At 42.3% G+C, this 22521-nt stretch overlaps 1 protein-coding gene across 1 annotated transcript; it reads right to left on the minus strand.

Moving 5' to 3' along the window:
* Nucleotides 1-712: 712 nt before the first annotated feature.
* LOC131243709 (probable protein phosphatase 2C 23) lies at nt 713-4639 on the minus strand. Its single transcript, XM_058243228.1, has 4 exons — nt 2950-4639; nt 2697-2810; nt 1556-1820; nt 713-1110 (listed from the first exon to the last, which is right to left on the minus strand). The coding sequence occupies exons 1-4, from the start codon at nt 4534-4536 to the stop codon at nt 980-982; spliced, it is 2097 nt and encodes a 698-aa protein (XP_058099211.1). The 5' UTR covers nt 4537-4639; the 3' UTR covers nt 713-979.
* Between the last annotated feature and the right edge of the window lie 17882 nt (nt 4640-22521).

Here is a 22521-nt window from a genome sequence, read left to right on the forward strand (position 1 = left end):
GATATTACGTTATTAATAACATCACGTGACTTTCTCCGAATTGCAGCCATGTTATTTCCAAGCTGGACTTGGAACTGAAATTCAACTATCTGGTTGGTTTCTGTACATTGTCCAGGATTTTCGCAATTCAGTTCAGTTGTGATCCAAACAGGCCCGATTGAAAATATAATGTAGCAGCATTTTCCATCACCATTTCATCACTTTTCAGTCCAAGTGAAGATATAGTGATACCAGCATCTCGGCAGAGTGACCAGGTCTTAACATACTGATTGAGACATGGTTTAAGCTTCATAAGGCTGTGTTTGGATGCTCAATTGGATTGAATTGCAATCACCCAATTCAATAAAAGAGTAGATGACTAAGGTTGGACAGCCTCCCAAAACACAGCTTTCATTGTTTCAAGCCCAACTTCAAATGCATGGAATTGCAATTTGGGGACTTTGTAGTCATTGTGGATGAAATGGAAGCAACCTGCTTTGAACATATCTCTACAATGATTTGATAGAACTGCAGTTCAGTTAAACTCCATGTCCAACATAAAAGAAGGCCAAAGATTAAATAGCTAGGTTCTACCAGTCCAGGAGATTTTTGAAGGCATATTTTGATCATGGAGAGGCCACCAAATAAATGGTTCGGAATGCCAAACCATTGGTCCTCTATGGGTGTTACAAAACTAAGAAAATTCAAGATACAAATGCAGAGAATGCAGAACGGGAAAAAATGAAGCCATTCTTCGGACCATGCGATCCTCTATTGGTGTTATAAAACATGGGGCAAAAATGGGACCAAAATGGTCACTCTTGCAATCTAAATCAATAAAACCGTTAATTAAAATTACATTTTTTAGCGAGTATAATAAACTTGTAGCAGCTTTTGCGCCTTTGCAGTCCTTTGCCACCTGATTCAAATGGGTATGTTACAAATGCGACAGGAGAAAATAGAGACGGCCCAGTTTTTCCGGTGGAATTTGGTATCTTCTCTAGTCTGTAGATCTGTTTACAGATGATTTCCAAATTCTTCCCTCCAATGAGATAATGATGACAGTAACATCATCGTGGTATTGCCGCCGGTCACCTTGTGGTATCTCGAGCAGCTCATGAAAATCCATTCCTGCAAAAAAAGAGAGCCTTTAAATGTTAAGACCATAGTTCTAAAACTCAATAACTCGACTTGAAACTCAACTGAGTCAACCCGACTGACCGGACATCAAGTCGAGTTTTTAAACTATGCTTAGGTCACACTGAGATTATATTGATCATGGGTTTTTCTAGATCACATGCAACACTGCATGTGGCCGCACGTGAGGTACATCCGAGCCATGAATCAGATGGACCATGCCTTATGGGTGATAAGGTCCAAAAATCATGCTTCTTGACTCATCAGACAACACAGAGTACGAAAGAAGTGGATGGTTTAGAAGAATTGCCAACAGTCCACTTTCAAGATGTGAGACATCTCTGATTTTTGGGCCAGGCCATTTACATGGTGGGGCCACTTGATTCATGGCCTAATCAAATCTAATTGGGAATGTCTAGTTTTGGCATTTGGGTGTTACCTGCTTTCTTCGCTGCACGGAAAAGTACTTCTTGGATGAGATGTTGGGCAGGATCTCCTTCCGGCGAGGATGTGATGAACATCTCAACTTCTGAAACCACCTCTTCGTTGGTGAAGTATTCATATAGTCCATCTGAAGACAGTATCAAAAATCTATCTTTCGACTCAATTCGATGGTGATAGAGAGATGGGGCGCATGTGATGTACGGCAACATTCCGACGTAATCGATTCTAAACATCTCTAGAAGTGCATTGTTCCACTTGGGCTGCAGAAAAATGGAAGTGGGCCACACTATAAATTGTCTAAAGAGTCTAACCATCAAACATAAGTTGTATGGCCATGGCTACCATGTGAAGGACTTAGATCATAGCAAGAAATGAAAAAATAACAAAGTTCCAATGACCCCCAATGATCAACAGTCAAAATGTTTCTCAATCCATAATTGTCCAATAATGGATTGCAGATCACTTTCTGCTCAACCAAATGGATGGATGGTATCAACCAACCTGTGTGAATTTTTGGGACCCATCATCCACAGTATGGCCCACATTATGGTCAGTCAGGATTAGAGCATATTTCTACCACCTTGGATGAGTTTAGCCCCCGTAATCCATGCATGTCTGAAGCTTAAGGTAGCATTTGGGTGCACCTCAAAATCATGTTTGGCTAGGTGTTTGGGGCGTCGTGGAAAACACAAACTACATTAATCAGATCAGCATTTTACTGCCCAAATTCAATGTTTAGATAGGCAAAGGAAATTTCTGCTCTTTTCCATGACAGTCGGTCACATGAACAGCCAAACACATCTGGATTTTTTTATAACTAGAAAAAATCACAAGATTACACCTAGCAGTATAACAGCATACAGCATACATGCACCGCTAACAAACGGATTCCTTTTTAGGATCCAAGACATCGAGAACCCACAAATTTGGATAAGGCTAATGATTACGGTGCAGAATTCATAGTTTTATTTGTAATCCCAACAGCGGCCGATGTCACATCAAGGAAAAATGTTTTCTTTTCCTGTGGATTCTGCCTATCCAAACAGACCCGTCGTGATGTATGTATGTGTGTTTCTGTTATTCATGTCCATATGTATTAGATGGTTTGGTTTAAATATACATGAATATGCGCATACCTGCTTCAGGAAGCCGGCGCCGAAAGCTCTTGTGACCTTCAATGAGCCTTTGACACGATCATTTACAACAGCGGAAGCATCGTCGGGATGTTCTTTCTTGATTCTTTGAACTTCCTACAATGCAACATCAGTGAAGTCATGTAATGCTAGAATTCCATACATGTAGTGAACTTTAGTTACGGCCCTTAGCAATGGTGGACCACAATATTAGAAAAGTGAGAAGAGCTTTTGATGATCAGAGTCATGGCTTTACCTCTTCAACACAGGTACTATGATCCAATGTCAGCTGAAGAGCCATTAAATTTGGAAAGTCCGGCAGCCGATGACCATCGAACGCATCGAGATCATTCGAAGTTTCCTCATTGATCCGATCCAAGTCCTGATGGGCCTTTCCAAGAGAACCCCACACATCATTTTCTGGTTTACGAGCTATAACGACACGACTGTCGCCGACGTTCATCAAATAAACATCCTCACCCTTCATCAACATGACCAAAACACACGATCCCATCAAGGCTAATTCAGGATTCTCTGTGACCATCTTATCTGTGATTTTCAAATAGGCCGCCTCTGTTTTTCTCAAGGCCCGAGAAAGAGCCTTCAAAACATCTGAATGATTAACCATCTGATCAGAGTCGGACCGGTCCTTAAATCTCTTATCGAGCTCCAATCTCTCAGTATCCCATCTGCATTTCCACCTCTTTCGGTTCTCCTCTGTTTTCTTAGCTGACCCTTTAAATCTCCTCGAATTATTACTCCTAATCCTCTTCGAATTCGAATTTGAATTTGGGGTGCCTCCAAATGGCCCCACACACTGAGAACGACTATCAACCGTCCGATCTCTCGTTCTACTTAGATCAGACTCGTGGGTGGGAATAGTAACCTTCTCTAAAACAGAATCAATGGCCGATTCGAGCTTATTTTCCCACACTAATCCCTTGAGTTCCTTATGGACTGCAGAATACAGATTGGAGAGAAGGTAATCAGGTGCATCTGGACCGTTGAATCCATCATAAATTCCAACAAAGAGCCACCCATGTTCTTCCGATAGGACAACATGAACTCGATCCTCCCCTGCTTTCCCCTGGGCCCACTGAAGATTCTGACTCAATGAATCACAGCCCTCAAAACTCGAATCGCTGCTTACATGAGTGCCAACGTTCTCTCCGTTCTTCTCCATTGCGATTGAATCCAATTTCTTAATTGGAGGGCCCGATTTAACCGGTGCAACGATTGAATTCTTCCTGACCGTCTGTGCGATCGCCTTCTTCATGACTCGAATCAAGGAACCTTTCTTCTTCTTCGATCTGAGTCGGAATGCAGATTCACTATGAGAGAAACTCCGCTGGAACTGATTCGAACCTCCATCGAACGGACCAGAAAAGATCCTATGATCAAGCGGGCCCGACAAGAACCCGCGTTCTATCGGGCCTGACAAGAAACCTCTTTCGATCGGTCCGGAATGGGTAATTCCACCAATCAGGTCTGGATTCAACCGATGGAGAGGCTGAAGCGGGACTGAAGCGAAAGAATCCGAGCTCTCGAAGGTTGCCGACACGCAATCAACGGAATTGTCAGAGTAGAGATCGGCGAAGGCAGTAGAAAGAGGGGTAGATACGTTGGCGCAGACGGACGCGCCCGAGATCGATCGGAACACCATCGCAGCAGCGGCCGATTCCTCCGTATGGGCATTCCACGACGAAATCCGAGATGGGTCTGGACGGACGTAGCAGAAGGAGTGGCCCAGACCTTCATCCAACGGTTCAGATGCGATGGCAGCTATGACGAGGCGATCACTGCCAGAGAAGCAGAGGGAGAGCTTGCGGACACCGTTTCCCATGGAAAGAGATTTTAACGGGAAAAACGGTTTTTGAAGTATCGGTCGATACGATATTAGAATTGGGAGTTCGTGGCCGAAATGTAATCTTTCTGAGGTTTTTTGGAAGGAGAGAGAGAGAGAGAGAGAGAGGAGAAAACAGAAGGGAAAAGGGTTGACATTTTTGTATGAGTGGAGATGCAATATTTAGTTTTGCGTTTGACTAAGGACGGCGTTGACATTGGTGGCAATGACAAAAGTCAGAGGTTTGAGAAATGGCCTTGGAAGCCGCCGGAAGCGCGTTGCAGTTTTATACATATGGAAAATGCGGGTAGCAATCGGGACCGTTGATCTGGTGGTCCACAATGCTAGATGGGCCATGACCCCGAATTTGTGGCGATTGTAACGCCCTAGATTTCTTGTTAGTTGTGAACGGTGGAAGAATGCCATAGCGTGGGGCCCACCTTGATTGATTTATTGTATATCCACGCTGTCCATCCGTTTTTACCAGCTCATTTTAGGACGTCAATTCAAAACTTAAGTAGATCCAAATCTTTGATGGACCACGCCACTTTAAAAAGTGGTGAATGAGAATTAAAATTTTTTTGTAGGCCACACAAGTTTTGGATCAAGATGATCTTTGAAACTTCCCTCAATCCAGGTCTGGTTGATCTTATCAACGGGTTGGATTAAAAATAAATATTAGGGATCTGCTTACGGTGGGCCCGGGAAGTTTTTAAAGGTGGAAATTCAATCACCACTGTTTCCTGTAGTATGGTCCACCTGAGATTTGAATCTGCTTAGAGTTTGGAACCACATCCTTAAATGGGCTGAGAAAAAGGATGGACGGTGTGGATATACAACACATCATGAAGGTGGGCCTCACGGTAAGGGTAACACCTAATCCGCTCTCTGCAGCAGGGACGTGATCCATGTACGTGATTGGGTTCCAGGTGTACGACGACGATTTTTTGCTGGCAGAGCATGAAACGGAAACGGAAACGGGTTGGCTACTCCCCCTGACACCAGCCCCGTGGCTGATGGTCGGTGCAATGTGGGCCCCACCATGATGTATGTGTTTCATCCATTCCGTTCATCCATTTTTAAAGATCATTTTAGGATTGGTCATATAAATGAGAGGGATATAAATCTCAGGTGGACCACACCACATAAAAACAATAGTGATTGGATATCCACCATTAAAATCCTCCTAAGGCCTACTTTAATTTTTATTTGACATCCAATCTGTTGATTAGGTGATACAGGCCCAGATGAAGGGAAAAAACAAAAATCAGCTTGATCCAAAACTTTTATGGCCCCCAAAAAGTTTTTAATGGTCTACACTCATTCAACACTCTTTCCTGTAATGTGGTCCACTTGAGATTTCTATATACCTCATTTTTGGTCTTACATTGTAAAATGATCTTTAAAAATATATGGACGGCATGGATGAAACACATACATTATAGTGGGGCCGACATAGCACCGACCACCAGCCATTGGCTGGTGTCAGGGGGAGTAGCCAATCCGCGTCCGCATGAAACGCGGTAAGCGAAGGGCTGCTAAGCAAAAGGCACGTGCTAATATTCCGCACCGGATGCATGTACGGGAGCGCTCCGGATGCATAACACGTGTGCCAGAGCTGACCCATATCGGCTCGTCAAACACGCGAGCTCTTTGGGCCCCACCATTTTGTATATGTAAATCAACTCCGTCCACCAGGTAAGAAGACTTATATAAACCATAAATACAAAAAATCAGTCATACCAAAAGCCTCAGTGGGCCACACCAATGAGAGAAATGTAAAATTACTCCTAAAACCTGTAAGTTCGCTTGCTGTCGCCCGGTTGTGTGTGTGTTTTTTTTTGTTTTTATAAATATTTAAAAAATCAGACTTTTCTATTCAATTCATCCTGGTGAGTTACACCTGATTAACGGTCTGATGAAATATACACACCATGTTAGACCCCACATACAAGCCTACGGTTGGCATCTCATCTCAATTGCTCCTTTTGGTATGGCTCACCTGAGCTGCGGATCTGTCTGTTTTTTAATTTACTGGTAAATCGTGGACAGCACCTGATGGACGGAATGGATTTACCTTATACAACATCGTGAGCCAACAGAGATTGGGTCCTTGAATACATGCACCGTTGGATCTTGGATCATTACAGAAGAATGAAGATCCGGTTGATTGGGTCATGTGGCATGCTCAAAATAATCACTCTCATGAACGGGTCGGATATTGACACGTACGCCTTCCGCCGGGATATTTGACACCACGTCTCTCCTGGAAATTCGAATAGCACCGCTTTTCTCGACAGTTCTGGGTTGAGGTTGACTTTTTTCAAAAATTATTAGACGAAAATGCCGCTAAGTTTTTCAGGGTTCCTACGGTATTAGACGCTACTGACGCTGACGGTGATCTGTGGACCCAACCATGATGTACATGTTTTATCCACGCTGTTCATTCATTTTCACAGGTCATTATAATATATTAGCCCGAAAATAAATCAGATACATATCGTATGTGTACCACACCAGAGGAAACAATGGTGATTGAACGTTCACCATTAAAAACTTATTTAGGACCACCGAAGTTTTTGGATGAAGCTGATATTTGTATTTTCCCTTCATCTATGTCTTTATTACCTAACCAACATGGTGGATGGAAAATAAAAATTACAGTGGACCTCACGAAGTTTTTAATGGTGGGCATTTCACTCACCACTATTTTATTATGGTGTGGTTCACTTTAGAATTTTTTGTGAATAATTTTTTGTTTCATGCATAAAATGATCTGGAAAATTATATGAACGGAGTGGATAAGTTAAATACATCATGGTGGGGTCCATTCCGCACTGTCAGCGTCCGTATGCAATCCGCGTCCGCCGGTTGCGCGTTTCAGCTTGAACAGCAACGTTTGAGTTGGATTCGGATTCGGTAGTGCGACCCCAGTACCACGTCGGCACTGTCGTCTGGATTGCGTCCTACCCCCGCCCTTCTCCAGCTGGAAATGGGCAGGGGCTTTGAATGGGCAACGTGATCTATGGGTTTTATCCACACCGTCCATCTAATTTTTCGTTTCATTTTATGGGAAATGAAAAAACTTTAGAAATACCCAAGGCTCAGCTGGACCACACCACAGGAAGCAACGGTGATAATGATTCTCACCATTGAAACTTTTCTAGGGCCTGCAGTTATTTTTATCTGGCATCCAACCTATTCATAAAGTTACATAGAGAAACATAAATATCAGCTCGATATAAAACTTCTATGGTCCAAGAAGTTTTGGACATTAAGAGTTTAATCACTCACTGTGTGGTCCACCTGTGTATCAGATCTTCCTTATTTTTGGGCCCGTATCCTAAATTGATAGATAAAAATGGATAGACGGTATGGATAAAACACATACAATACGGTGGGCACTCCAAGCTCATGTCCGTTCGCACAAGGAGACGGGCGGGGTAGGACGCAATCCGCGTTTGTCTGGTGGGGTGATGGAAGGGACCTGCAAAAAGGCTTTCGCAGGAACCTCCTGCGACCGGACGCTATGTGGGGCCCACCACGATGTTTGTGGGAAATCCACTACGTGGATCATTTCGAAAGATCTTGTTAGGAATTCGTCAAAAAAATTATTCAAATCTAAAGATGAAGTAGGCCGCAAGTCATGGAAAACGTGTAGGTAAATTCCTACCGTTGAAACTTCCCTGGGTCCACCGTGATGTTTTTATGACATCCATACCGTTCATAAGGTCATTCCTACTGGGATGAACTGAAAACACAAAAAATAGCCTGATTCAACAGCGTACGTTCAATCCATTTTCCCATATCATCTTGGATGAAGCTGATGTTTGTGTCTTCCTTCGTCCATGTCTGTGTGATCTATCAACGTATTGGACATAAGTGGGCCCTAGAACACTGTTACCTGTGGTGTGGTCCACCTGGAATTTAAATAGACTTCATTTACCGGAGTAGATTAGGTGCGGCCAGCCTACGCCAACATAGTGCGGTCCTAACCGTAGGGCCCACCTTGATGTATTTATTGTATATCCATGCTGTCCATCTATTTTTTCAGCTGATTTTAGGGCATTGGGCTCAAAAATGAAGTAGATCCAAATCTCATGTGGACCACAACATAAGAAATAGTGGTGATTGAATGCCAACTATTAAAAATTTCTTAAGGTCCACTTCAATGCCCACCTTAATATTTATTTTTTGTACAACCTATTGGTAATGTCACAGGGACTCAGATAAATGGAAAAAAATAAATATTATCACGATTCAAAAATTGTGTGGCCCACAAGTTTTTAATGGCCAATCACCAATGTTTCATGTGGTGTCATCCACCTGAGATTTGGATCTGTTCCATGATATGGCAAAATGGATAGACTGCATGGATATCCAATACATACATCAAGGTGGGCCACATGGTTAGGGCTGCACGTAATCTGCTCCCCTCTTCTTCTTTTTTTATCATGCCCAAAAATGAGCTGGTGAAGTGGATGTACGGAGCGGATGAAACACATACATCATAGTGGGCCCACAACAGGGACCTGTACCGAGATTTTGATACTGGAGGGGTACTACCGAGTCTAAGTCCGAGTCCAGTTGAGTTGGGGCCATCGATCAGTAACCGTTCATCTGGTGGGCCTCAGTAACAACAGTCTGCTTTGCGACTGATGTCCCTATTGAGGCCCACTTGCTGAGATGGCCAACATGACTGAAACCATCCATCTTCTGGATGCTATGTTCTCCATGGGGGACCGTAGGGGCTGCTGGGCCTGTCTTTGGACTGGTTTGGACTCGTTAGATTCGCTCATGGGGCGGTGCATGTTTGACCTACTTGATCAACGGATAGATTAAAAACATTCATGTGGGAATTACAGATTCGATCAGTTTCTGAGCTGGGGTTAGTAACGCCAGGCCCATCTATTTCTTTTTTGCTTCTAGATGGGCCTGTATTCTAAGCCCATGAAGGGCTCTAACCTTGGGTCTTATAATGTCATTGTGGGCCAGTCTAACGGATCATTCTGGATTACACCAACGGGTAATCCAGAAGTTTGAAATTGATTATCTATTTCATTTCTTGCATGCGATATATTGTTAAAAAGTTATTAAAAAGCTTTACACTCTGCCAACTACTAAAGGTTTTTTGGCCTGAAAGTTTTTAGTAAACTAAAATTTTTTTTATATATATATATATAAGTTAAAAAATTATTATTTTTAGTACATTTTAATTCTTCTAATCTAGAGTTTCGAAAGTTTGTTAATAATCCAAAGTTATTGCTTTAATTATTTTAATCATCTAATGACTGTTTAAGAGTGTTTGTATGATTATATATCTTTTATTATTTTAAGTAAAAAAAATTTTTTTTAAAAAAATATCATACTTTGAATCAAGTTAAAGTATAGAGTTTTTATGTTATTTTATTTACTTTTAACTTTTTTATCAATTGAACTGATTTTTTATATTTATTATTTGTTTTTATAAGATATTCATCTCACATGTTTAAAGTGTTGTTCTTGAAAATAAAAATGCAAATTCATATAAAAAATAAAAAGAAGAACAAGAAAACATGAATGCAAATACTTAAGGTTGGCTTGGAATATAAGATCTTTAACCTAGTATAGTATTGTATTTGGTCTGATATAAATTTCATGTGACATTAGAAAATAATGAAAAATATTATATTAATTCAAGTATTGTACGATCTAAGTCTAATAAAATTTGAAATATATTACACTCAAGAACCCACGTCGATGCATGTGTTTTATCCACGTTATCAATCTTTTCAATGAACCCACGTTGGTGCATATGTTTTACACATGTTGTCAATCCATCTTCTCAATTATTATAATACCGTAGTCTATCAAAAGCATGCTTCACATTATATAAGTTTGGACTTCAAAATACATGCTAATTAATATTTATACTTGTCTGAGCTCTACATCTGGTTTGGAAACCAGCGGGTAAAATAAAATTTCCTGCCCTCCGTTTGCTATATGGGTTGTGGCCCACCTGAGATATAAAATGGCCTGAATTTCAGATTAGAAGATCTAATCAGTGAAACTCCACGTAAGGAAAGGACCTGATCTCACAAACATTTTCGACATTGGCATGTGTGCGTTAGTGAGGATGGGTAGGGTCCCACGTGTGTATAATCACCAAATCTTTTGAAAGATTTCCCAGCGTAAAAATCGGTAGGTCAACGCTAAGACAAGGATTTCATACCTCTTATAATAAATTCGCCGAAAAATCAAACACAAGACCTTTGGATCGCAGAGCATTCATTCCAGGCATGACTTGGGTTGTTGGACCATCATCATCCACGTCAGAACATGTCACGACCACGTGGCATGACATGACACTTGTACGGTCTGAAATGGCGTTGCATGTACGTGTGGCCGCTTTTCTTTTTAGGAGTTCATCCCAAAATCATGTTGATCAGGCGGTCCTGATCTCCGATTAATGTAAGTTGTCTGTCGAATTTGGTCCACCATTTTAACCATACATTAGATGAGTACTAATCGACTGGTTAGCATCAGAGTTCCATATGATTTTTTTATCATCACCCAAGCGTACATAGAGCCCCTGCGATTTGGACGGTTCAGATCGAAGCAAATGTAGGCCATGTGTACAATTACATGCACATGTGTATGGATCATCGTACTACCTATGCTGTCCAAGAACTGCGATGCTCATTGATGCGTACCATCGCATTGAATGACCACCTGTCAGATGGTCCCCAACCGAACAGTTTCATCAATCACACCCTCCAAGACCTATCCAATCAATAGACGGCTGTGATGACCATTCACGAGAAAATGAACAATCGTACGATCAAGATAATCAATGCGATTTCCAGCTAGTTATGCATCAGATAATGACAGGTAGGGGTGCACATTTAACCGGTAGAACCGTGGAATTGGACTGGAACCGATCAAACGGTCTGGTTTGGTCCGGTTCAAGAGTGCACCGGTTTCGGTTTCGATTCCAAAAATCAAAGAATCGGTGACATCGGTTCGATTCTCGGTTTGGGGGTATGTAGAACCTAATCAAACCGTGAACCGATCCATAGAACCAAACCGTAGATCCGATCCGTAGAAGCGAAACGTAAAACCGAACCGATGTATTTTTGTACACCTTATAATTATTTTCTCTAGAACAATTATTTTCGTAAATGTATTTTTGCACACCTTATACAATATCTAAACCATTCATCAAATGAACCACAATATGGATGGACATGGGCTTGCAATTGGGTTGGATTATAAAAAGCCCAGAATTGTGGAACCGATCCGGAACCGAACCAGTTGTAACAGTTCGATTTTGGTTCGGTTCCAGGGTGCCAACGGTCCGGTTCTGGTTCCGAATTTCCTAGAACCGTTAGGAACGGTTCGGTTCCGGTTTCACCCTAGAACCGGACCAAACCGAACCGTGTGCACCCTTACTGACAGGTTTTGTCGGGAGACTCGCTAATGAAGTGACGTCACCAAGTTATGTGGACCACACGATGATGTATGTGTTGTATCCAGACTGTCCATCCATTTAGAGAGATCATTTAAAGGCATGAAACAAAGAATGAGTCATATCTAAATCTGGAGTGGACCCCACCACAGAAAACAGTGGGAAGAGTGATGCCTACCGTTGAAACCTTCCTAAGGTCCACTATTATGTTAATATGTGATCCAATGTATTCATAAGTTAAGCCCGACATAAAAGAAGAGAAAACACAAATTTTAGCTTGATCGTGAACTTTCGTAGCCCTTTTAAAATTTTAATATTGGGCGTCACTCTCTCCACTGTTTTTGATTTGTCTCGTTCTTTGGCTGGTACCCTAAATTTATCTCCAACTAGATGAAGGGTGTGGATACAATACATATATTATAGTGGGCTCCAAAGAACTCGATGACGTTACTTCAGTAGCGAGTCTTGCCACTCAACCTGTCAGTAGCTAATCAGCGTCCATTGGAACCGTGACTGTGGGGGCCACAGTGATGTATGTGTTTTACATCCCCTCCTATCCATCTGTTTTTGCCAGCTCAGTTTACAGCATAAGCCCAAAAATGGAGCAGGCCCGAATTTCAGGTGGACCACTCCGAAGGAAACAGTGGTGATTGAACGCCCACCGTTAAAAGCTTCCCAAGGCCCACCGTAATGTTTATTTGCCATCAACCTGTTGATAAGGTCACACCATATGGCCGAAGGAAACACAGAAATATCAGCCAGATTCAAGACTTTGGTGCCGCTGTGGGGCCCTTTTGCAGTGGATTCCTTCAGCCCTGAGCACTATGGGGCTACTGTGCACGTGTTATATCCATTTCTATCCATCCGTTTTCCCAAGTGTACCACACCACACGAAGCTGTGGGAATAAAGACACCCACGGCTTAAAACTTCTCGAGCTTACATGAGTTTTGGATCAATCTGATATTCTTGTTTTCCCCACCAACGACCGAGTCAACTAGTCTTAAATTCAAACATTGTGACATGAATGTGAAATTTGCGGGGGCGTGTTAGGACTGATTGAGTCTGATTGAAGCCAAAACCACCAACTCCTAGTGTGGAAATAGATCGGGGCTTGGTCGAGAATGCGACTGGCTGTCTATTCCATCGACTGTGGAGTACGCTACCAAGTGATTTGTAAATGTTGGAGATATTCTTCAAATGATTTTATTTTAGTTTTCCTCGTGAACCAAAGACTTTTAATGTGTGTCAAGTATGTGATTGAAAGGAGACAAGTCAAAAGATGGACGTAGAAAGGCAAATAGATACCACTAAGTTAAGATCATTGACTTGGCTATGAGCAACAGGATATTTCATGGAGCATGGCACTGACGAGCAAGGATTAAGTAACATCGAGATTACAACCTACTACTGACCTAATGAATGAGCGTAGTTGGACAGTTTTTAGAGATAAGGTATTCTTTCATATCTGTCACGCAGACACAGAAAAGAGAATCACAATTATTGGCTGACACTAAGTTTGTCTAACATGATTATAGGGATGGATTGTGCTACTCATTATGGCTAATTTAAGCTTTTCGGATGACTGCATAAGTAGCGTCACGCTGACTGATTGATTTGTGTTTTGGTTTAGTTGATTGATCGTTGATACTTCTCTTTATATCTTCTTTTATTATTTATAGTAGTCTTCATGTAGTCATGAGAGTAATTGTTGCCTACGTGACAATTTTTCAAGCTGCCAACTGTAAAGTAACAGTTACCTTCATTAGATTGTATTGTTCGTCCTTTGTCAAATGTATTCTTATCTTGTTAAGAACCTTCCACACGTTCTCGTGCCGATGTAGCTTTAATGGTTACAATCCTTTATTTCTAAATCACATGCTCGACACATGCTCTTTGGAGATTTGCTCAGCAATGAGCTATTTTCCGTATATTCAACCCATCATATGAAGATATCACATGTACCACGTTGCCATATCTGTAACGTTTATTTGGGACTGCTAGATCTTGTCCAAACACCACCCTCCATGTTCTCTCTTTTTGGCAAAAATGGTGAAAAACATAATATGATTTTGTGAAGTATTTATTATGAAACCATGTGGCATGACCCCTATTGGTCCATTCACCAAACGACGTCTTCGTCGCTTCATTCTATTTCAAATTCCATAACATGTCCATTGGAGAAGATATCTCCGTATCCCTGTTGCATCTTTTGCCTTGAGAATCCTCCTTTCATCGTTCTATAATTAATGTTGCGCATACAGTGAGACTATAAATGCATGCTCGTCTTTCTTATTCCTTTTTCACATTCTAAAACCCCTCATACCCTAATTCTTTCCTTCTTTCCAAATCGTCATGGCTCTTAAGAAATCTTCTTCCGATGCATCATGTTCTTCAGCATCTCCTCTACTTTCCTTGTTGGAGCCACCTCGATCTTTGTCCTGCTCAAAGGTAATCTTTGTATTGAAATCGGATACTTCTCATTCCAAGTTTTTCATAGGTCTCCACATTTTTTAGATTAGTAACTTACTGAAAATTAATATGTTCTTCTAATATCCTCGTGTTTGCAAGCATTTCTTCGATCAATATTAAACCCTTCATAAAGGAGTCATGATCACTCCAAGATTCTTTCGAATGAGTATCACTTTTAGCATTTTTGACTGATTTTGGCTCAACTTGATCGGTTTGCATATTTCATCGAGATGAGCAATTCATGTTATCATATTGTTTTGGTCCAAGATCAACCGACTTACCCAGGTATAATTCTTACTAGGTCGTCATAGACCATCTATTGTTATCTTTATAGGCTTGTCCAACATTTGGTCTTGCATTTCAGTAACTCGATTTGTCGCTCTCTTTCGCTACCAGTGGCGCTTCTGAGTCATTTGTCATTTCTAATGGATATTACGAAAATTTTGAGTGGAGAGCTCAACCCATCGATTGACCAAAGTCTCGATAGGCTCGACCATTCTTGGTCATTTTCTGATGTAATCATTGGGAGCATCCCTCCATATGGAACCTTGCGAATTCCTCCTTAGATTAATGGCTTGGTAAATTTGAATCGTGCTATTGTCATATACATTTACTTGTTTCCGTAGTGCATAATAAACTCATGTAGAGCCCCTCTATTGGGTATCTTTATGAAACCGATCGCATAGTCAATCTTCCTTAACAATTGTTTTATTTGTCCCATTATTTTATTCAATTTGCTTTTCTTTAAATTTCAACATTCCAATGATTCCCTTGGCCGAGTCGTTGTTATTAGATCAACATTTTCTTCCAGAGCAGTCATCTTTCTCAAGTTCATGGAGACCATATTGATTCCGATTGAAGACGGGAAAGGATCAGTATCCTCTAACATGATTTCTTTTTCTTTCTTAAGAAATTTCAACATCCTTGAATCAATGTTGTCTTGAATAATGTCCCTGAAAGCAATACAATTTTTGGTCGAAAGAGGCCGAGAGTCATGCCACTTGCAATATTTAATTTTCTTTAATTCGTAACCGTAAGCATTCTTTGTCTTAGCGATAACTTGATAAATTTTTTGAAAAGAAGAAGATAAAAAATCTCCTCACCCTAAGTTATATCAAAGGATAAATGCCTGTCATGTTTTGAAAATTCCTTGACGGCATTTGAATTTTAAGCAAAAGATTCATCATTAGTTTTTATTAAGGCCGTACAAATAAAATGTTTCTTAATGTTTATTTCGGCCATGACAATTTCATAATTCAGGTCATGATAATATATCCCTGGGAATGTATTATTTCGCTAATTCTCTTCTTGTAACATCCCGTCCAGCCAGGACTGTTTGATTATACTACTTGTGGCGAGGTTCCATGAATAAATTAATCTAGGATTAGTTAGATTAAGAGGACCAGACGGGTCATGGCAAGACCAAGTGCGGGCCGCCAAGTCGGATGGCCGTTTACGCTTAGCAACAGCCCGTATGGGTTATACCGCGGCGCGGGAAGGTCAAAAAAATCTAAAAATTTAGGGAACCATAGAACTCATTGGGCTTGTGGACCATCGCGGACCACGGACCCAGTGGATACCCAGAAGTGGGATCTGACATTAACTAAATACACTCCACCAATGCCAGGACCGGAACCTGGCGCTTGCAATGAAACCGATGTACTAGGCTATCCAACCGTTGGATCTCTTCTACATTTACGATGGTGGTCTAATGAATTTTCCTACATCCGTCCACAAACTCTGGGACCTGATCGTGGAACGGTGACCATTAATCACAAATCAGACCCTACGACCAAAATCCGATCGTCCCCAAATTTTACATGGCCCTTCATCGGGCCATGGAGCTGCTATTCTATGAATTTCATAGCCGGAAGGCAACCAGAACCACTCCAATCACAAGAATGGACCCCTCAAGGCCGTTTAAAGATTAGAACCGTTGACTCAAACCCCACAACCATTCACCCATTTATTCCCAAATTTTACACGAGCCCTAATCGGGCCATAGGGCACCTACCTACCAAATTTGGTGGCCAAAGGATTGTTAGGGCCACTCAAACTCCAAAAGTGAGTCCTAGTAGGCTATTCTGAAAAATTGAGAAAACTTCATGCCAAAGGGCCCAAGTCTAAGGAATAAACCCTAACTCTCATAACTCTCCCTCATTTGCCACAATCACCAAGAGAGAAAGAGAGTGAAGGAGCCAAGAGGAGAAGATAGTATGAGGGGAGGAGATTCAAGGTGGACCCTAGATCGAGGTGGGGACTAAGGAAGCCGATCTTGCATCTCCCTATCCTTTTTTCAAAGGGAAAACCCAACACTACAACCCCAAGGATCGTCCGTTGATTGTCTAGGTAAGATCCTTCATCCCTTTTTGCTTAAAACCCTTGTGTAGAGGAAAGACTTACATGAGATTCTAACATACAAATGTATGCTTTAGGGATTCCTGTAACATCCTCGATTTTCACTGTTTTGGATTTCCAAAATTCCTTTAAATTTTTTTAAAAATTAATTAACTTATAATATTACTTATTAACCATTAGGACTCAATGTTAGTGTATACAGGGGTAGTACCAGTAAAGAACCGCATCAGTCCGATTAATCAGCCGTAGGAAGCCAATGAATCCGCCCGATCACTTGAACATCAGGTGTAGTGTAACGACCCGCCGAACCAGAACAATGTCTTGGGGCGTCCACGAAGGATTTGCCACATGACCATTCGTTTAAGCCACTCGTAGTGAGGTATCACAAATAAATTGGACCAATATTAGCCCAATTGAATAGACCAGCCGGGTCCTGATAGAACCTGGTGCGGGCCTCCAAGCCAAATGGCCGTTTACACCTAGCGACAGCCCGTGCGGGCTATACCGCAACGCGGGAAGGTTAGAAAATTATAAAAATTTAGGAGAGCATAAATTTCACTGGGCTTGGGGACCATCGCGGACCACGGACCCAATGGACACTCATAAGTGGAATCTGACACTTGCCAGATGCGCCCCACCAATGCCAGAATTGGAATCTGACACGTGTAAATAAAACTGAAATGTAAGACATTTCAGCCATCAGATTTCTTCAAAATTTATGATGAGGGTGTAATGTATTTTTCTACGCCCGTCCACAAACTCTGGGACCCGATCGTGGAACGGTGACCGTTGATCGCAAATCAGACCCGTGCGACCAAACCCCATATCCGATCGACCCTAAATTTTGCATGGCCTTTCAACGGGCCATGGAGCACCTATCCTATAAATTTCATGGCCAGAGGACCACCAGAAATGCTTCAATTTTCTAAACGAGATCTAGACCGCTCGTTGGTGGGCCACTAGTTCCAAAACTATAGAATAATATTCGTCTTGCTGGGCTCGACGTCTATCGCGGGAGTCAGACCTGGGTAGTGTCCAGAACCGCTCAACTTGAGCCGAAGGACGAGTGCATGAGAAGCGCAAATACCCTAAAGAAAAGAATTGGAACTTAAGTGAATTGAGTCATCCACTCTTATGCAAAGTTGAGGATTTCGGACCGTCGGTTTACGACCAAACTTCACACGTGGAGTAAGGATATTTCTCTGCTCATATCCGTATAGTCTTGGCCCCGATCGAGCATCGGTGACCGTTGAACAGATTTCTAATCATATCTGTCGATCGGCGCATCCAAATGGCGGGCCGATCATGTTCATATGTAGATCATCATTAGGACTAACTATCCTACGGTGTATATCAATATGTATACCCTATAGTGGGCCCTAGATCTTGAAAAGACCCTCCCATAAGTCTAGTATAGTGAAAACTCAACACTTGGGGCCATTTCCACCAAATCTGGCATTATAAAAGGGCCTCATTTGGGCTCTCTCTCCCCATACGATTTTGCCCTAGAAAAGGAAAGAGAGAAGAGAGAAAAAGGAGAAGAGAAAGAGGAGAAAGGAGGAGAAAGAGAGAGGAAGAAGAGAGTGAAGGAAGGTGTTGTTGATGGTGGGGCCCAAGGAAGCTCAACGTTGCAACTCTCCACCTCTTCTCCAAGGAAATCCCTCCACCACAACCACACATTCGCTCCGTTGATCGTCTAGGTAAAATCTCTCACCCCTTTTTCTTGAAATCCATATATTGAGGAGAGATTAGCATGGATTCTAACATACAAATGCTTGCTTTAGGGATTCCGGCCGTTCAACCCCAAAAATCCCCGCTCCTAGGTCATTTCCAAGCCTCCAACGAATTCGAAGGTGCGGACTATTGATCTTAGGTGGCCTAGCACCAATTCTAGTATGAAATTAATGATTTTGATTGCTTGGATGCCATATTAGGAGAACTAGAGGAACCCTAGGAATTGTATGTTTGTTGCAATAGTATGGAATTGTAGGTTTGACTCTTATGATGATTGTTCTTGTCTCTCACATGATTTTGTATATGGATTATTATATGTTCATGTCATGTTTGATTTTCATATGTGTTGTTGCTTCATATTATGTATGATTCATTACCCTTGTGCATGTGATTTCTTAAGTTGGAGGAAGTGTTAACTTCCTCACCAAACCACACCACACACATACACTTTATTCATGATGTTAATAGTTTGCTTGTTAGAGAAATTTAAATTGTATGTTGAGCAACATGAGAACATGGTGTTGAATATACTTGATGTTACTTTGGTAGTTGACATGCTATGAGTCCATATTCCTATCCTTGGGTTGGTCAGGAATTTGAGAAGTGACGGTAGTCCCATCGGTTGGACTATGCTATGGCTAGACCCATGCGTTTGGGCGGGTGTGTGCGGGTGGCTGTAGTTCGACTACATGGGTCCTTTGTGCCCGATGTCACTCGCCTCATGCTCGCCTGACTCAGGTGGTCTAGCTTACTGTCTAACCAACCTTGATTGTTAACCATGTTTGCTCACACTTGTATGGAACCTGGGACACCCTACAACCGTTATAGCTCATCAATAACCCACTTAAAATTTGGTCCACAGCCTCGTGAGCCGAGCATGGTGGAATGGGACACTGTGTCCTAGCTGTCGGCCTATGCTGGGGTACCGCGCCCCCCCGTAGTGACTGCGAGCGATCCCTTTCTCATGGCACTCCTCATGTGCTTGAAGTCGGGGATGAGGAACCCGACGGGATCACGGACCGCGGGGTCTTGGCCTCACGCATTGGGGGGTCTTGGCCTCGCAACCCGTTTAGGGCATTGATACGTGGGGTGTACCAGATTCCTAAATCTACTGGATGAATGGACCTAACTAATCACACGGCTAACATGATCATTGCATCGCACTAGTTAGGTGGCGACTCGGCAGTCGAGGTCGCACTGAGGGAGTGTTGGCATTGGCGATCGTTAGATGATGTCGCACGAGGGAGTGTTGTGGTGAGGGCATGCATCATGTCATGCTGCATACATGCGCATTAATAAGATTACTTAGACGTATGTGATTGTCTGCTTTTCATTAAGATCATATTATAATTGATGCCTGTGATAACTTAAGACTAATAGCACCCACTGAGTTGATCACTCACTCCCACTCTGGGACGGTGTTTTAAAACACCAACCAGACCCATTCATAGATGCAGGTGACTCGGGACTGGAAGAGCCTGGTGAGGCGAGCTTCGAGGAGGAGGACGAGCTGTCCTACTTCCAGTTGATGGACGGTTCTCCGCCAGCTTGAGAGGCGGGATTGGGTCACTGAGCAGGGGGCTCAGTCCTACTCTTTTTTGTCATATTATTCTTTGTGGTTTTGTTGGGTAGCATCTTATGCGACCTATGTATTCCTTTGGACATGTATATATATATATATATATATATTTATGCTTGTATTCAGTCTCTTTCATTTCAGTGGACTTGTGTGGATGTACTTCATGTTCCAGGAGGTTCCAGGCTGCGCATTTAGATTGGATCACATATTAATGAAAATTGGCTATAAGTGACCTCAGGAACTCGGGAGTCGAGTATATGCACGACCCCCGATTTTCAGGGTGTTACAATTCCGGCAATTCGATCCCAAAATCCACGCTCCTAAGTCGTTCCCAAGCCTCCAACGAATTCGAAGGTGCGGACTATTGTTCTTAGGTGGCCTAGCACCAATTTTAGTATAAGCTTAATGATTTTGATCGTTTGGATGCAATATTTGAAATTCTAGAGAAGCCCTAGGAAGTATATGTTTGTGAAATTGTATGGATTGCATGATTAGCTCTCTTGATGTCGTTCTTACCTCTCACATGATTTTGTGTATGTATGATTACATGATTATGCCTTGATGATTTCTTCATGTTTTGTGGCTTATAGTATATATAATGTCATTTTGCTTGTGTACATGATTTCGTAATATGGGGGAAGTTCTTAACTTCCTCGTGGGCCCACACAACTCACATGCACTTGTTCATGATAGCGATAGCTTGCTCGTTGAGAATATATGATTTGTATGATTGAGGTACATGAAAACATGATGTGATGTGCTAGTTGATAACTTGGATTGTCGGTATGTCATGGATCCCCTCACCCTCTTGGGTTAGTCAGGAACTTGAGAAGAGACGGTAGTCCCATCGGTAGGACTATGCTATGGTTAGACCTGTGGGTTTAGGCGGGTGTGTTCGGGTGGCTGTAGTTCGACTATATGGGTCCTTCATACCCGATGTTATTCATTTCACGCTTGCCCGACGCGTGCAGTCTAGCCTACTATCTGACCAACCTTGTTTGTTAATCCTGTTTGCTCACACATGTCTGGAACCTGGAACACCCCACAACCGTTGTAGCTCATTAGTAACCCACTTGAAATTGGTCCACAGGTTCATGAGCCGGGCATGGTGGAATGGGACACTATATCCGAGTTGTCGGCCTACGCTGGGGTACCGCGCCTCCCCGTTGTGACCACGAGCGATCCCTTTTCTCTCAGTACTCCTCATGTGCTTGAAGTCGGGGATAAGGAACCCAATGGGATCACGGACCGCGGGGTCTCGGCCTCACGCATTGGGGGGTCTTGGCCTCGCACCCAGTTTAGGGCATTAATACATGGGGTGTACCAGACTTCCCAATCTGCTGGATGAATGGACCTAAATAATAACTCGGCTAATACGATTGCACTGCATCGCACTAGTTAGGGTGGCGACTCGGCAGTCGAGGTCGCACTGAGGGAGTGTTGTCATACACGATCGTTAGACTGAGTCGCTCGAGGGAGTGTTGTGGCGAGGACATGCATCATATCATCCTGCATGCATGCGCATTAATAAGACTAGTTAGGTGTTTATGATTGACTGCTTTTCATTAAGATCATATTATAATTGATGTCTGTGATAACTTGAGACTAATAGCACCCACTGAGTTGATCACTCACTCCCACTCTGGGACGGTGTTCAAAACACCAACCAGACCCGTTCATAGATGCAGGTGACCCAGGGCTAGAGGAGCTTGGCGAGGCGAGCCTCGACGAGGAGGACGAGTTATTTTATTTCCAGTTGATGGACGGCTCTCTATCGGCTTGATGGGTAGGATTGGGATTGCTGGGCTGTGGGCTCAGCCGTATTATTTTTTTGACATAGTATTCTTTTGTTAATTTGGTCGGGCAATGCCTTGTACGACCCATTTATATTTTGGACCTATATATATAATAGATCTCTTTTACCTCGGTAGACTTGTGTGGTTATGTTCATGTTCCAAGAAATTTCAGGCTGCGCGATTAAACCGGATTTAACGCACATAAACGAAAATAGGTTATAAGTGACTCTCGGGAACTTGGGAGTTGAGCGCATGTGCAACCCCTGAATTTCAGAGCGTTACACTTCCCATAGGAGTCATTCGTATCTGGTCACTCTAATAGATAGGTCAACTAAATCTTCTAAATTCATTCCTTCAAATTTCTTTCGAGATTCAATATCTAATCTTTTCATATGGCCAGTTTGACAAATTAAGTTCTAGCATGAAAACTCTGCACCTATTTTTTGCTCTATTGAACTGACTAATGTAAATTTCAACCGATTCACCAAGTAGTTGTCTTAGGTGGAATAAGTTGGCTAAAGATAATTCCGATTCCATTCGAAAGAACTAGGAGTAAAACATTTCTTCTGTGTCTTACCGAGTGTATACTAAATTTGGCGGC

The sequence above is a fragment of the Magnolia sinica genome, chromosome 4, assembly GCF_029962835.1.
Source record: "Magnolia sinica isolate HGM2019 chromosome 4, MsV1, whole genome shotgun sequence".
NCBI classification, from domain to species: Eukaryota; Viridiplantae; Streptophyta; class Magnoliopsida; order Magnoliales; family Magnoliaceae; genus Magnolia; species Magnolia sinica.